The sequence below is a fragment of the Cyphomyrmex costatus genome, unplaced genomic scaffold (genome assembly GCF_001594065.2).
Source record: "Cyphomyrmex costatus isolate MS0001 unplaced genomic scaffold, Ccosl1.0 scaffold133, whole genome shotgun sequence".
In the NCBI taxonomy this organism is placed as follows: Eukaryota; Metazoa; Arthropoda; class Insecta; order Hymenoptera; family Formicidae; genus Cyphomyrmex; species Cyphomyrmex costatus.
In genome coordinates, this window is record NW_017275315.1 from 433761 (window position 1) to 449779 (window position 16019).

General features: G+C 37.5%; 2 protein-coding genes across 3 annotated transcripts; one reads left to right on the top strand and one right to left on the bottom strand.

Annotated features, from left to right (window-relative positions):
- Nucleotides 1-33: 33 nt before the first annotated feature.
- LOC108782713 (mitochondrial ornithine transporter 1) lies at nt 34-4675 on the bottom strand. 2 transcript variants are annotated; one of them, XM_018551066.1, is made up of 5 exons: nt 4373-4675; nt 1026-1262; nt 716-885; nt 368-643; nt 34-289 (listed from the first exon to the last, which is right to left on the bottom strand). In XM_018551066.1, exons 1-5 carry the CDS (start codon nt 4527-4529, stop codon nt 116-118), a joined length of 1014 nt encoding a protein of 337 aa, XP_018406568.1. In that variant the 5' UTR covers nt 4530-4675; the 3' UTR covers nt 34-115. The 2 variants fall into 2 exon arrangements, with proteins under 2 accessions (XP_018406568.1, XP_018406567.1); XM_018551065.1 differs by having other exon boundaries at nt 368-649.
- A 3271-nt stretch (nt 4676-7946) lies between these two features.
- Hmt4-20 (Histone methyltransferase 4-20) lies at nt 7947-12512 on the top strand. Its single transcript, XM_018551034.1, has 8 exons — nt 7947-8176; nt 8420-8585; nt 8708-8878; nt 8996-9124; nt 9202-9391; nt 9474-9882; nt 10173-11918; nt 12057-12512. Exons 1-8 carry the CDS (start codon nt 7962-7964, stop codon nt 12466-12468), a joined length of 3438 nt encoding a protein of 1145 aa, XP_018406536.1. The 5' UTR covers nt 7947-7961; the 3' UTR covers nt 12469-12512.
- Nucleotides 12513-16019: the final 3507 nt, after the last annotated feature.

Consider the following 16019-nt stretch of genomic DNA (forward strand, 5'->3'; position numbering starts at 1 on the left):
TGTGTAGCATATGGTTTTAGAATACATATCGTTTACATACAATAAATGCTTCGCATATAGAATATTTGTAAATTATCAGGTCACATATAAGAAAACGGAAATGTTGAAATCGATTTTAGAAATAATTATACATAAGTTTTTTCGTGTATTCAACGGTGACAAACAGTGTTGCAGTCGCTGGTATCGTTCTAATTAAAGTCGGTGTTAATCCGTTATACAACGCGCCGATACCTTCTTGTCGTGCGATATTCTTGAAGACTATCAAGGCAGGTGTTTTCAAGTTCTGCACCTGGTTTTCAAAACATTTTGTTACGATAAGATAAAAACTCGGAAATAGACACACCTTTTTAGTTTTTTGAAAATATACCTGTATTCTACTCTTAACAACATCGGCCGGAAATATCGCTAACCAGAGCATCGTGCCTCCAACCGCGCCAGCTACCATCGTCTTTTGCCAACCAATGTCGTCCCTATTCTGACCCTTGGCAGCTAATAACTCCCTCGTGGCTTCATAGCCGCCGAAGAAGAAGAAATAGCCTGGCATTTCGCGGGCTATCGTTGAGGAGAGGCCTGTAAATAGGCCTCTTACACCTTGTTCCTTAAGAATTTGCCTCGTCAAACTCCACGGTCCTATACGAGGTTTCTGAGACTAATAGTGTCACTAAAGAAATTGCCATCAAAATTTTTTAAATAAGATTTATGAAATGTTATTTACCGTGGATTTTTCCATGGTAGTTGCCATTTGTGTCTGTTCGACTTCTCTCATAGCTTGTAGTTTGCATTTTATTAACTCCGTCGGGCACAGCGTCAACGAGGAAAAGAATGCAGCGAAGAAGCCGGCCCAGGCATTACTGAAGGAACTTAGCTCTTTCACGTTTTGTACACCTATAAAAAAGAAATATTAAGTACCTACATTATTATTTACATATTAAAGCATAAATTATTTTAATTTACTTTAATTAAGCATCGGCTTTTTAAAAAATAATTTATATTTATATATTACACTGTCGTAGTTCACGATTTACCTGATAAATGAGCGATCGTCTTTTGACATCCGCCGTATGCCGCGAATAATACAGAGTTCTCGGCAACATTGGCGACTATCGCAGGAATTGTTCCAGCGTACAAACCCCTTGCGATACCATCTGTTCTTAACGTACGGAGAAAACAATTTACCATATTTTTATACATGGATGGGAAGGTTTGCATCTTTACCTTCACCGTATCCAATGGCTGGCCCACGTAAACGAGCGCTACACCGCCTTTTAAATAAAAATAGAATACTTGTATATAGAAAATGTAAAGACTCAATAGAAGCATTTTTTTCAAAAAGTATTTTTGCCAAATTATTATTCTACTGCTAATTAATGATAAATAATTCGTTTGTTATATTTTTCACATTTGCTATAGTTGAGAAAAATTATCGCAAAGAATACTCCATTATCCTAATGTGAACTCTAAACTTGTTTACATAAATACTGTAGATAATTAACGTTGCAGTATCCATTTTTTTCTAAGATTTTATCAGTAAAAGTGAACATTTCTTGATACTGTTAAGGAATTAAAATCAGCTGTAAATTCATAATTTTCTTGTATTGCAACAGTTTGCGAATAGCCAATTATTGCCGCGTAATTAATAAACAATTTTCGCTTTTTATAAATCGCATAAGAATATAACTTCGCGCTAAGAGTGATTTAGAAGTTGGATATATAATTAGATTTATCAGGTTATTTACGTAAAAGATACAGAACTGATATTACCGTTATCTTCCCATCGAATCCATTTCAGATAAATGTGTTGTACATATTATTTATCTAAATACTAGAATATACAGTTTTATAAACAGTAGAAAAACAGCAACTCGAGTTTCAAACGAACGTTATTTGTCATCATTTTGATATTAGAACGTCATTAAGGACGTTATTTTGACGTCAAAATGAGAAATAACGTCATCTTGTTATCTGGGAATCAGTGTTATTTATCAGTAATTGCAAGTTGCAATCAAATGATTTGTTTTAAATACATCGATAATAATCCCTATTTTATATATATATTTATTTATTAATATAGGAAATTTTAACAAAAATTTTTAAATAAATTAAAATTCTTTTTTTAGAAAATTTTAAATAGACTAAATTTTTTCTTAAGAAGTTTCCAAAAGTTCTCGCTTTTTAAGCTTTTTACTTTTTCTATTCTTGTATTTTACAATTCTTCATCTTTACATCATTTTTTTTATAAGTAACTTTTTTTTTTTCAAGACCTTTATGATTTTGTTCTTTTCAAATTTAGGCTCAGTCAATGTAAAATTAATATTAATATCGATTTTCGTTTACTATTTATCTTTTCCTAATTTCCTTAAAATTAAAATTAAAAAATAAAGAATAAAAGTTAAATCGATATTAAAATTAATCTTACATTGGTGGAAACGAGTCTATTTCTACCAATTAATGTAGATTAACTTTTATCTCAGTTCAACTTAAATCTCTGGCACACGATGCGTATTTTCTTATTGAATTACTTGCGGTTTGGTAAATTATTAACTAAAAATTTACTAAAACGCACGTGATCCACAGCAAAAAAAAACATTCGCGCATATCGTGTACCGCAGATTTCACCTTTCATCTTTTTCTAAATCTTAGAACTAGAAAAGGATGAAGCTAAACAATTTAGCTCATGAAATTGTAATATAAAATATACTTAGGATTGTGTCCTAGCTAATATCCCAGTAAACACGTAAATGGATTGAAATGGATTAAAATGGATTCAGATTTTCAGAAATACGCGGATTCATGAATGTTAAAATAAATCCTTTTCAATCCTGAATAAATTTTTTATTTATTTATCGGAATTGTACGGAGCATATCTGCCTTTCAATCTAAAAATAATATCAGTTTTCTCAGTGCATCGTGAATACTGTTCAATTCAAAATTTTGAATAGAAAACGCAGTTTTTCAATCCAATTGCATCCAATTAAATCTAATTGAATCCAAAAAAAAGTTTTCACTTAAAATACGTATTCGAATAGACAAAATGTCCAATTAAATTTTAATTCATTCTCGTTTGCTGGGATTAAAACTTGATTTTATAGATTACAATTTGATTTATTGTAAATAATAAGAAACAAAGCTCTCGATGTCAAAACAATAAGGATAAAGTAAAGGGTAAACCGAGAGTCGTCGATAAATATAATTGGAAAAATTTTTACATGTATATGAAAAAATTAAAATATAATTAAAACAAATTCAGATACATTACTGCGTACATAACATGCTTTGGCTCCTGATTTGAGCCTTCTTCAGATGTATAAGAATTCCATTGTATCCAAACCAGGGGCTCTATTCCTAAAAAGAAATGCATACGAAAAACTAGGAAAATACTATAGTATACGTAACGTATACTGTAGTACTTCCCTAGACTTTCGTATATGTTTCTTTTCAAGAATAGACCTCCAGGAGCCGAAACATGTTATATGTATGCAGACTCGGATTTTACTTTATCCTTATTTTCGATTTAGGGCGAGTTTTTTAATTCATCGATTAATTAATTGCATGATGCGTATATAGATGCAACATGTTGCACTTGCGCATCATGCGATTGATCAATCGATGAATTAAAAAACTCGCCTTTATTATCATGTATAAAGTAATTACTTTGTACATACGTTATGACAATAAATTTAATTGTAATCTATAAAATTAATCCAAGAAAAATATATGATAAATGCCTTATCGAGTCAGAACACTGTTCTTAAAATTTAATTTATTATATGTACTTTGAAACTTGAAAAGGATCCGAATTTGGATCGAAACGTTGTTATTATCAAGATACACACAACAAAGCATCATTTCAACTCACACGAACAACCAGTGTTTTGACTCGATAAGGCATTTATTATTTTTCTTGGATTTATTCAACCGAGTCTATTTTATTAAGTTATATTTTTATATCTACAAAATTAACTTTTAATATTCAACAGGGATTAAATTACATTAGCAAAAACAGGAATTGGAAATGTTTCGTTACGAGAGGAAAATTCATTTCAATATAGGTCGTGCTCCGAAATGCACTGCCAGTACTGAAAATCTATAGTTCACGTTACATATACTATAAATTTTCAGTACTAGCAGTGCATATCGGAACGATGCCTATAGAATGTGATGCAACTTCCGCGCGCGTCGAGTATATAATTCCGATTATTTTGATCGACGATCGACTTGTCAACCTGTAGCGTTTCATTGACATAATAGAACAATCGATCTTTTGTTCAGTACATAGAAAGAACGATCTCGGCATAGATGGATTCGTGGAGTAAACGGAAAGATACAGATTATAGATTGTATAGAAAACCGCGCGACGAGAAAAAACAATTACCGAGTGAACCGGCCACGAAATCAATCGCGCCCTCCTTGATACCTCCGCGGCAGTTTTCCGTCGGCACGTGAGGCACTTCCACGTCGATCAACCCGGCAACGCTGCTTGTTGCCATCGTGGTCATTATCCGGGCGAAAAATTCTTTCGTTGCGACCATGTGCTTTTGTCCCAGGCGATAAAACAGACACAACCAGCCAGCCGCACGCAACGGGCAATACTGGCGATTGAGCGTCTCGCGAGCCGTTAAAATATATATGTATATGAATATCTATAGAAAGAAGCTGATATCGTCGGCCTACTGTCGTTCACGTTGTCGGTTGTCATTTAACGTGCAGGTCCGGCTCGAGAGATCGATGGGCCTGTCGGAAATTCCTAAAAAAAAAAAAAAAAGAATTTCCGTAACACCTAACGCTCGCGTTCTATTTTTGTTTCTTGAATGAGAGAAAGAAGAAGAGAGAGAATGCTTGTGTCTAAACAATGAATTATTAGAAACTAAAAATCTATCACGTGTTATACGTGCGCTATGATTTGTAACGTATGCAATAGCAATGAATTTTAAAATATAGTCAGTATAGAATAAGCTTTCCTTTCAGGAGATACAGCCAACGTAAGAATATCGTTTTATCTCTATTTGTATCATTCACTGAATATCGATAAGTCAAGATGGTCAAGATTGTAAAAAAAAAAAAAAACTACGTTTGTGTATATCCTTTAAAAGGAAGCAGAGAGGAAAGCAGTTCAAAATGCTACAGCTGTAAGAGAAGTCTGTTCTTTTCAGTTGAACTATTCTTGCACCGTTCATCGTTTCCTCTTTTTTTGCTTCACATTGGAAAGAGAAAGAGAGAAGATAAACAATCCGAAAATTTTAGCTGAAAAGAACAGACCACGCAACTGTTGATATCGTAATACAATTTAAAATTAAAGTTAGAATTTTTAAACACACACGCATTTTTGTACTAATATAAATAAATTCTTCAATCTTGCGCGGTATAACATATTTTTTGTTACTTTTTATCTTACAACTAAAAAAAGAAAAAGTAAAAAAAACTAAAAAAAAACCCCGAGATTAAAGTTAATCTAAATTGATAGAAAATGGACGTTATGGATAAAGACGTGTTTCGCATCGAGTTTTTCAAAACGATGTACAAATGAAAAATTATCAGCTGGCATCTCGAGATCACGCTAGTCTATCGCTTCTTTGTACTTTTTGACGGCACCTGGCTCCCTGGAATAAAAATCTTTTGGAGGCCCAAAATACGCGCATATATATTTGCGAAATCCAGATTGGTTGTGCAATTTTAAATTTGAACAATATTGTGGAATAATACAATCTGCACACACACGGTAAGTCCACGTTAATCGCTATAGGTTATGAAAAAAATGCAAGAGAGCCGAAGAATGCGAACGCCTGCCAAGAATGCGAGGATACGCGACAGGTTGCCATGGAGACGCAGGGCGCCGTAGTGTCTCGACCAGCGTACGAGCGAAACATCCCCAGGGTGAAGAACGTGTGCCGTTCGAATCCCTAGACCGCTGAGCGTGTGATTTGGAGCAAAATTTCGAGAATCGCTTCCGCCTCGCGGTATCCCGAATCCGCGATCGTTTCGAACGCGCGGAACGGTACCGCGGAGATCGCGCGATTCGGCGTCGCGACGCGCGAATAAAAGGAAGAAAGAAATCTGCCGAGGATCTGAACGCGGCGTCTGGCTTGCGGATAGTTACCGCGGGGCTCCGACAATAGTCACGAACGTCGCGACGACATTCCAAAACATGAATTCGCCTCGCGGCCGCGATTGATATCCGACCTCCTCTCTTTCTCTGCTCTTTTTCTCTTCTTGCTTTTCTATTCCCTTAATTCGTCTTTCGCACGAGGTAGCGGAAACGGACTCGAAGACTTAAAGCGCGTTGCAGCGCGTCGCCGGAGACGCGGACCGACGGCTCCGTCGCCGTCGTTCGTAGTCGCTGAGTTGCGGGAGCGCAACAAACGTAACCGAGAGTGGAACACTGTTGCGAATGCACGCAACGTTCACGTTGTGCTTGTGCGTACGCGCACGCCGTGCGAGCACGGAGTAGAGGAGAAGCGTGTAGATGCTGTAGATCGCGTCGCGTCGCACTGTGTCGCGCTGTGGCGATTCTTTCGAGCCTTCTCGTTGATCGGTTACTGCCCAGCCATGATAGCTACCGCGAGCGCGTCTCCGTCGCGACGAGAGAGGCACGTCGCCGCGTCGCTCTAGCTTTGGAAGCTCGATCGACAGTGCAAAATGCGAAAGGTCCGTTCTCGGGAGAGCATCCTCACGGTAAGTATAAACGCATCGTCGCCGTCGTCGGACGGCCACCGTCTTGGAAAGAATATAAAAAAAAAATAAGAACATCGCACGGGGCCTAAGTGTGCCTGCGGTTTCCTCTTCCGCCCCCGCCATTAGTTCTGTGTTCTCTCGCGTACGGTCATCGCCGTCGCCCTCGGACGACGCAGCGAGACGTCACGACGCGACGCCACGACGAGTCGCGTCCTCCGAGAGCATTTGAGAGAGAGAAAAAAAAAAAGGACCGTTATGTCGACGCTCTATAGGTCCGCCTATAGGCCACCACCGCCGCCGTTGTGTCCCGGTCGATACGAAGGGACCCGACGAGGTTCGTCCCGTCCGTGGCGCTGATTTCCGAGGAGGGGAGGGGGGACAACCCTGATGTTCCGCTCCGATCGCGAGACGACGCTGCCACCGCGACGTCGCGTCCTATACGGGGAATCCGCTCGGGAGACACGGCGCGACCACGGCGTTCTTAAAGGACCCATCCGCGACGGGCGGTGAATGCCCCGCGTGCGTTCGCCTTCCACGGGCGGCTCGTTTCGGTAGGCTTGGTTCACCCTCGGAGGGCTCGGAGTTCAGGTTCAGGGTCAGAGGTTTAGATCCGGGGTGTATGTGAGAACATTTCTCAGTCGAGTCGAGGCGAACGATGTGGACGCGATAGCGTCGTGAAAAGGGAGTCGGGCGTGTGCGTTTAAAGGGCGGAGGACGGTGGAGGGAGGGAGGGAGGACAGCAGGGTTGCCTGTGACGAACGGTGTTTTGGATACCTGAGTAACAGCTGAGCAGGTTACGTTTGAAAGGAGCGTAATGTTGTCGGGTGGTGCAGAGAGCGATATCTCTTTGAGAAACTTCACTAGGTCTCTCTAAAATCGTCTCGCTCAGAACTAGACAATGCCATGCATCCGTGTGGCATAGCGTTTCGGATTGTTCGTGTTCTACGCTTGTGGACTTGTGGGAGTCATTCATAGGTTTAGTTGTAATATAGTGTTTTCTCAACTGTTCGGTTCGGCCGCTCCAGGAGACCGCGTGAAGCGATACCGACGCAACGTGCATCGCCAAGCTTGATGTCCCACTAGAATTTCATCTGGGGTACATTAACCTCCAATACTTGAAAAAATACATTGAGCATACATTAATGTACATTAACCTAAATCTGATTGGGAAATCTTATTAACCTATAACACAACTAAATTAGGGGAAGCAAAAAATCTTCTTGTAGAAGCGCCCTCTTTTTCCTTCAATTCCATTTTATTATCTCTTTTTCAGTGAAAGTCAGCGTCGCAGAATGGTGGTGGATTATTGTTTGTCGATTCAAGCCTCAGCAACTGCAGTGAGAAAGCAGGAGCGAAGGTTAGGTGGCACAGTGGGTGCAAAGATGCAACCCAACAGTGGAGGAGGATGTGGAATGACACCTAAAGAACTTTCCGACAATGATGACTTGGCTACGTCCCTCGTATTGGATCCCTACCTAGGATTTACCACCCATAAGATGAATATCAGGTATTGTTGACTAAATCGATAAATCAAGATATTTTCCAGCAAGAGATGGAAATATAATGTAACAGTGAATAATTATATCCTTGTGAATTATTATATCCTTATTGTTTGCCAATGTTAAACAAAGATGAAACAATTCGCTGTGTTACATTGTATCATATATGTCTCACCTTTTTGCTAAAAAAATATCCTCAACTTACAAGTTATTCAACAAATTGTTTACTAAAGTTCCATTCTGACTGACAGATACAGACCATTAAAGGCGAATAAGGAAGAACTGCGTAAAATCATCTGCGAATTTATTCAAACTCAAAATTATGAGAAAGCATATAAGAAATTGATGGGTGGAGACTGGGGTGCACGACTTCCACACACAAAGTCTAAACAGCAACAAATCAATCTAGAAAATCACGTAAGTTACACATGTATAGCAACACTATTTTACAATTAAATTGTTTTATTTTAGTAAAAAACTGGCATTGCTTTTTTGATGTAAGAAATAAATCATGTGTAATTGTTCTTTTTTTTTTATAGATTAAACGATACCTGCGAGTTTTTGATAAGGATTCTGGCTTTGCCATAGAGCCGTGCTATAGATATAGCCTAGAGGGACAAAAAGGTGCTAAGATATGCGCCACGAAAAAATGGATGAAGCACGACAAAATTTCTTGCCTCGTCGGTTGCATAGCAGAGCTAAGTGAAAAGGTTTGAGCTTTGCAAAGTATATAAAAATGAAAAATTTAATTTAAAAAGTTTCTCATGATTTCTGTATTTTTTCTTTATTTTTATTTAATACATATCGTCATTTTTGTATGCTTTTAGGAGGAAGCTGCATTGCTACATCCTGGGAAAAATGACTTCTCTGTGATGTTTAGTTGTCGAAAGAATTGCGCTCAGTTATGGTTAGGACCGGCTGCATACATAAACCATGACTGTAGAGCGAATTGCAAAGTAAGTGATGAATGCTCAAAATTTGAACGTGGTTGCGTAAGAATTATTATGTAAACTCGGGAGTATTATTTTTGCAGTTTGTGGCAACGGGAAGAGACACGGCGTGTGTCAAGGTGTTGCGTGATATCGAGGTGGGTGAGGAAATCACATGTTTCTATGGAGAGGATTTCTTTGGTGATAGCAATTGTTACTGTGAGTGCGAGACCTGCGAAAGGCGAGGGACTGGCACTTTTGCGAGTCAGAAGCCGGGCGAGGAGATATCGTCTGGTATGTTACACGTAACATTTATAGGACAAAGTTCGTATTTGAGTTCATCAATTTTGTTACCTGTATTTTTTTATATTTTTAGGCTATCGTTTGAGAGAAACGGATAATCGAATTAATCGAACTAAACATCGACAGCAGCCACTGAACAGGAATAAACAGCAAGCCGATACTGCTCTTACCGAACGAAATGCGGTTCTGGTTGGCAATGCAGCGGTTGCGCCACAATCTCTCAGTATAAAGGAGCTGCGACGTAAAGGGCTTACTAAGTATGATGCTGAGCTATTAATCGCGCAAGGCTGTCGTTTCTCGGATATCAATCAACAGCAGCCAGCGATCAACAACGGCGAAAATATGCTGCAGACTCAAGCGCATCCCTCCGTGATTGCAACTTCCGTCACGAGGAGTCTCCGTAACAAACAAATGTGCAAGTTTGACGGCAATACTGGTGATGGAAATGCCATCAAGAATACTCAATCGCTTAGAGCATCCAGGTAGCTTATTAGGCTTTTTCGTGTGATTAACCCTGCTGGTCTGTTCGAATCTATTTAATTCAAGATTTAATTTATCTTCTTGCTAGTATATTATTTAAAGACTTTTCCTCTGATATTTGATTTCGTCTATTAATGTAAGATCTTTTTGAAATATTTTTTGTTTATTTTTAAAACTTTTTAATTATATTTATTCAGATGATATAATTGTACAGTAAATTTAACCAGCAGAGTTAAATGTGTTTTATTTTTATTTAATCTTAAATTATATATATAAATTTAATTTTGAATAGACTTCACAAGAGAACGGAATCGAAGAAAGGAAAAGTCAACATGAAGTCTGCATCGCTCTGTCTCAGTAATTCCGTTGTGAAAGACACGGAAGTGATGGATATCGGTCATCGAAAGGAGGATTCTGATAGAGAACCAGTGCACAAGGAGAATTTATATTCACGATTGCAAAAGCATCATTTGCCAAATGCGTCGGAGATGGGTCACGGTTTCCGCATGGAACAACCACGACAGCGTATCGTGGCGGAGGAATCAAACGAAGATGCTTGTCCACTGCGACTGATGAAGATAGAAGACACTGGTGAATCAAATGGTGATGGCGATTCGATGGAGGACGATCGGGGAATACCGAATCTCACCGCGGAAATCGATCCTGAGACAGTAGATAACTTTAATTCTTCCAGTTACAAAAAGGGACATTATAGTACAAATGCCTGTGATTCAATCCGATTAAGTTCCACGTCTCAAGCTTATGTACAACAACGCTTGCGTACTGCAGCATCTATTCCCGAAGATACAAACTATCGCTCAAGGAATTATCGTTCTTCATCGCCTGTGCGGCATAAGGAAGGCGAAAACAATTCTTGCAGCATGATTGAAAAGGCGAATTGCATTAGCAAACGTTCCAAGTCATATGGCAAACAATTTTCCTCGACGGATGAACAAGACAATCGCAAGACGCCTAACGAGGAGTTGTCTTATGAGTATGAAGATGATGATTCGCCATCGTCACTGATTGAAGAAAAGAAAACGTTGCAGACCAATTTTCGAGAGAACGACATCTTGCACGAGACGAACTCTCGGTCGGATGACGAATGTTGCGATTTGAATTCTACGAAAGTAATTGTGGTGCACGATGTGGAGAAAGAAGAGGAGAGTGAAAGTTGCGAGAGTACGATCGCCGTCGATGCAGACAGTGTTAAGTTTTGTAGATTGAACTCCAACAGAGTTATAGAAGCGCAAACTAATACCGAAAACGTTTTACAATGTTATAATAATACAGTTTTGAATCAGGAGGGAGAACAAGACGTTGTGACGAAAAGTGATACGTATGTCGCGAGCGTTGAGTCTGGCGTCAGATCCGAAATGGTGATGTTACGCGCAACGGAGATGAACTCCAGAATAAATATTATGGAAGAAAATAACGCGATGATTTTTAATAATGTACAGATTATGAACTATAATAGTGATATAACGAGCCATATGAATTTAGAAGACAATCGCAATTCCGCATTGTCAAAAAAATCGACATCCAAGTTCTTGAAGTCGTCTCGCAAATTGCAGAAGAAACTCTCGAGTGTTAAATCCAAGTTCGGAGTATTAACGGAAAGTGTTCAAGACGATTTAAAGAGTCACAGCAAGGGGAAGAGCAAGAACAAATCTACTAAAAGTCAGAGAAGGGATCGGCAGAGATCGGCAACGGCCGAGATAGGAGAGGCCGATGACGATTCAGGTATTCAAGGCGATATCTATGAATTTAGTGAAAAGGAAAGCAATCTGGAAGACATTGGTATACTGTCTATAATAAGACGAGGCAAGCATGAATCTCGTCATGCGTCCTCTTCCTCGATAGCAGTGTCGCCTGTGCAAGATATGCAATGTAACGATGAGTACAATAAAGCTGAGCCACCGGTGCTGATTCCAGAAGAACCGTGGCCTTCGACCGTAGCTCAGAACGAACATGGCGTAGAATCCAACAGTGATGTTCAGTCGAGAGAAAACTGTGATGTTGTAGGGAGCTTGGAGCGGTAAATATGCAATGAATATATTGTATAAAATTATTTTTATCATTTAGAACATGAATTAAATCCATAATTGAAAAATGCTGTACTTTATCAAATTTTTTTTCTAAGTCGAGTTGGTAAATTAAAGGGATTTTTTTTTAGATTGACATCCTATGAGAACAATAGCAGTGCGCGAAAGTCAAGCACGACCCCGTCCGAGTGCCAATGGCGAACGAGCAATCCGAGCAATTGTCGAGTTTGTCCTGTCACGCCAGAGAGAACTAGCGGTCGACTGAAGCTGACGCTTCGCATGAAGCGATCGCCCGTGTTGGACGATATTGTCGAGTCTGGTACCAGCGGTCTGAGCGAGGACAGCTATGAGCCGGAGTATGAAGTGTTACGCGTCGAGGGATTGGAGAGGCGCAAACGCCGAAAGAAGCACAAGAGCAGAGATCGCGAGAGACGGCATAAGAAATCGCGCGTATTAAATCTGGATCCGCCACCACCGCCCATGAAAAGATTACGCTTGATTCTCGGCAATGAGACTCGCACCATTGATTTAACGCACTCTTAACAGCTATAATTCCACCTGCCTTCGCTCTCTCGACTTGCGCCCCCTGCCCTTCCATCATCATGACGTGTAATATCGATTTCATTATGGTATAGATTATCTTTTTAAACATAATTAAAAACGAAACATCATCCAGGCCTCCTCGTCCTACGACATATAACAGCGAGTTCATATCGAACTTGAAGATACTTTTCACTTAAACTTGATCTAGCGATAGAACTAGTATTACTACTTTTTCTTTCTATCTTTTTCATTTTCTCTTTCATCTTTCTGTCCCTTTTTCTCTTGTAGTCCCCGTTATTTACATCTTTTAGCACTGTATGTCTTATTGTTATAATAACAACGAATCTCTGAGGGCCTATCGAGATGTCGTAAGCGAGAAAACGCGTAGGTGGAAGAAGTTTTAGGTCGCGCACGTACACGTTTCTCCCATGTAAAGTTAAATAACGCGTACAAATCAGAATCATAGTAACACATCACTCAATAAGTCCCGGGCCTGACATAATAAATGGCGCACTAATAACAAATCCATATGATTTTTAGAAAGTACTAAACCTTCAAACATACGTGTCAAAATTTTAGCTCAATCGGACCTTTACTTTACAAGTTACAGTGGTTTAAGTAACGCTACTTTTGCATTTTTCAAAACAATGGAAAAATCTGAATTTCGTGTGTTGATAAAGCATTGCTTCCTGATGGGAAAAAATACCGTTCAAGCAAAGCAATGGCTTGATAAATGTTATTCGGACTCTGCTCCGTCGGAAACAATAGTTAAGAGGTGGTATACTGACTTTAAACGCGGTCGTAAAATACAAATGCTGAACGCTCTGGTCGCCCAAATTCGACAAAAGTGGCGTCACTTAAACCACTGTAACTTGTAAAGTAAAGGTCCGATTGAGCTAAAATTTTGACACGTATGTTTGAAGGTTTAGTACTTTCTAAAAATCATATGGAGATTTGTTATTAATGCGCCATCTATTATATCAGGACCGGGACTTATTGAGTGATGTGTTACGTGATTTTTATCCAACCAGTTCCATAGAGATTAAAGAAGTGCTCTATCATACTAAATAAATAATTCCACTTAGTGATTCAATTGGAGAATTAGGTCGAGTAGATGATAATTTCTGAAAAAATCTTTCTCCTTTTTCTTTTTACATTTCTTTTTTTCCACGTAACAGCTTTTTGATGAACTATATTTGACAAATATACGCAATAGTATCGATCTCGTACTTCATGAAATAAACGTAGTTGAATTGAATTTTGTAAATTATACCTCGGTGAAACCATTTTGTAAAGAAATTTATTATTGCTGCTTTCTCCATAGTACTCCGAAACAGAGAAAAAGGACGGAGGAGGAGGAGGAGGATCCCTATATACTTATACTATGTATAATAATGATAATCTAACTGATTAAAAGAAAATTTAGCTAAATATTAGTTAGCACTTATAATCGCTATTCTCGAACGAGGAGTCAAAAATATCATGTGGAGAACCTTGTAAATATTGCTTATACATATATTATATGAAATATATATATATATATAACCATATATATATATATATATATTTCGGTGTATTACAATGTCTTTCGATGCGAGTCGCAGGCAGGCACCGCATTGCATATACCATTGTATACGAAATACACCGGGGTCACACGATATTGTAGTAACAAAATATTATAAGGAAGAGAGTTTCATTCGCGGCAACGTTTTCGTTATATTATATGCCGCTAGAATCAGAATGTTCACATTGCAACCGAGGGGACGAAACGCGCTCTTGCGCATAAGAGATTACCTGTTCTATATCGCTTCTGTTCACGGACGAAAGTATGATACGTGAGAATTGAAAAAGCGAAACTTGCGTTACTCGAAATTTTTCGATGTTAAATCAGAGCGCAATTTTATTTTGTATTAAATGGACTATTAGATATTTTTTTCTAATCTAATAACGAAAAAAATGCAGAATGCGGGTTTTGCTTCTCAAATTGGAAAGAAAGTAATATCGTTATTTCAAAAATTTTAATATACAAAGAAATTAGTCTGTTTAGACTAGTTCAATCAGAGATTGATTATTACAAAGCAATATTACTTCATTTCCAATCTGATATTTAATTTCTCACGTTGCTAGAATACTTATCATAGAGATCATTGAAATTTTGAAAATCTGAAATGTGATATTGCATAAGTTCGGAAGTAAAAGTATATGAAGTAAAAGTTATGCGACGCACGATACTTGTTTAATGTACAGAGTTAAAATTCTGGTTTTATTTGACGAATGGGCCGTTACTGTCCAATACCAATAATTAATATCTAATGTCGATCGTTTTAATATACGAACTACCTGTAATTAATAAATAATAAAAGAGAGAAAATTTTTGTTACGTACTGAGTAAGTGCTATAGAGAATTGTAAAAAAAAAAAAAACGACTTTGCATGATGTCTACATAGCGATGAAAAACTTGTAGAGGATACAATAGATTGTGCAATTTATTAATTAAAAAAAATTCTTAAATGCACACAAAATTACAGAAAAATTATTTATTGTATATTTAATTATAACAGATTAGTTATACGAAAATGACAAAAGTGTAGAATGATTAAATTAATTTTAAATAATATCAGCTATCTAAATTATTGCTTTTTTAATTAATGTTTACTAGTTCATCAAAGTTTTTATCAAATTAAGCCCTCTTGAGAAAAAAAGGAATATAATTGTGATATTCACAGAGATATTAATATCCTCTTTCTCCTATACATAAATATATCGGGAGAATAAATTCTAAAGAAAAATTAATGTATCCGCGCGATTTTTAAAATAGCATTAAAATCGATTGATCGTAGCAATAACATTTATAACTAGTGATTACTTAGCTCATTCCGAATCTTTAGCATATATAGAAAGAAAATTTGGTCAAAAAATATAAAATTGTGGAGCATTAATCGACAGCAACTGATAACAATATTAATTATTAACAATAGGAGAAGATATTAGTGCATTTGATTAATTAACATAAGAAGTGATTGACCGTAATTAGTATCCAAATTGATTAATCTAATAGAAAGAAATATGTTTCGTCTAAATTTTTCTTTCTTGATTAAAATAATTATTTGTATTATATGTAATGAACTTCTATCTCATCAAAATTGATAAAAGAGGACTCTATTTTTAAATATCAAGATCACTTGAAATTAAATTCGAAGATATACAACATGAATTTATAAAATAATATGTAATTATTACTTAAGAAGTGTGGTATGATTCAACAATTATTTTCTGGTGCAGCTTCACTGTAATTATAATAATCCTTTGTAAATGCTGCGTGATCGTAGCGGCCCATTTAATGATAATTTTATATGAAATGTGAACGAAGGAGGGTCATTCGATTTTTTTTTTATTCGCGATTTGTATACAATTGTACGAGTTACACAATCGACTTGAAGCATTTTTCAAACATGGGATAGGATAGAGAAAAAACGAAGGAAAAAGAAAACGGACATCTTGGATATGAGAGAGAAGGGAATTTTTTAAAAACTTTTTTTCGTAACAAAAGT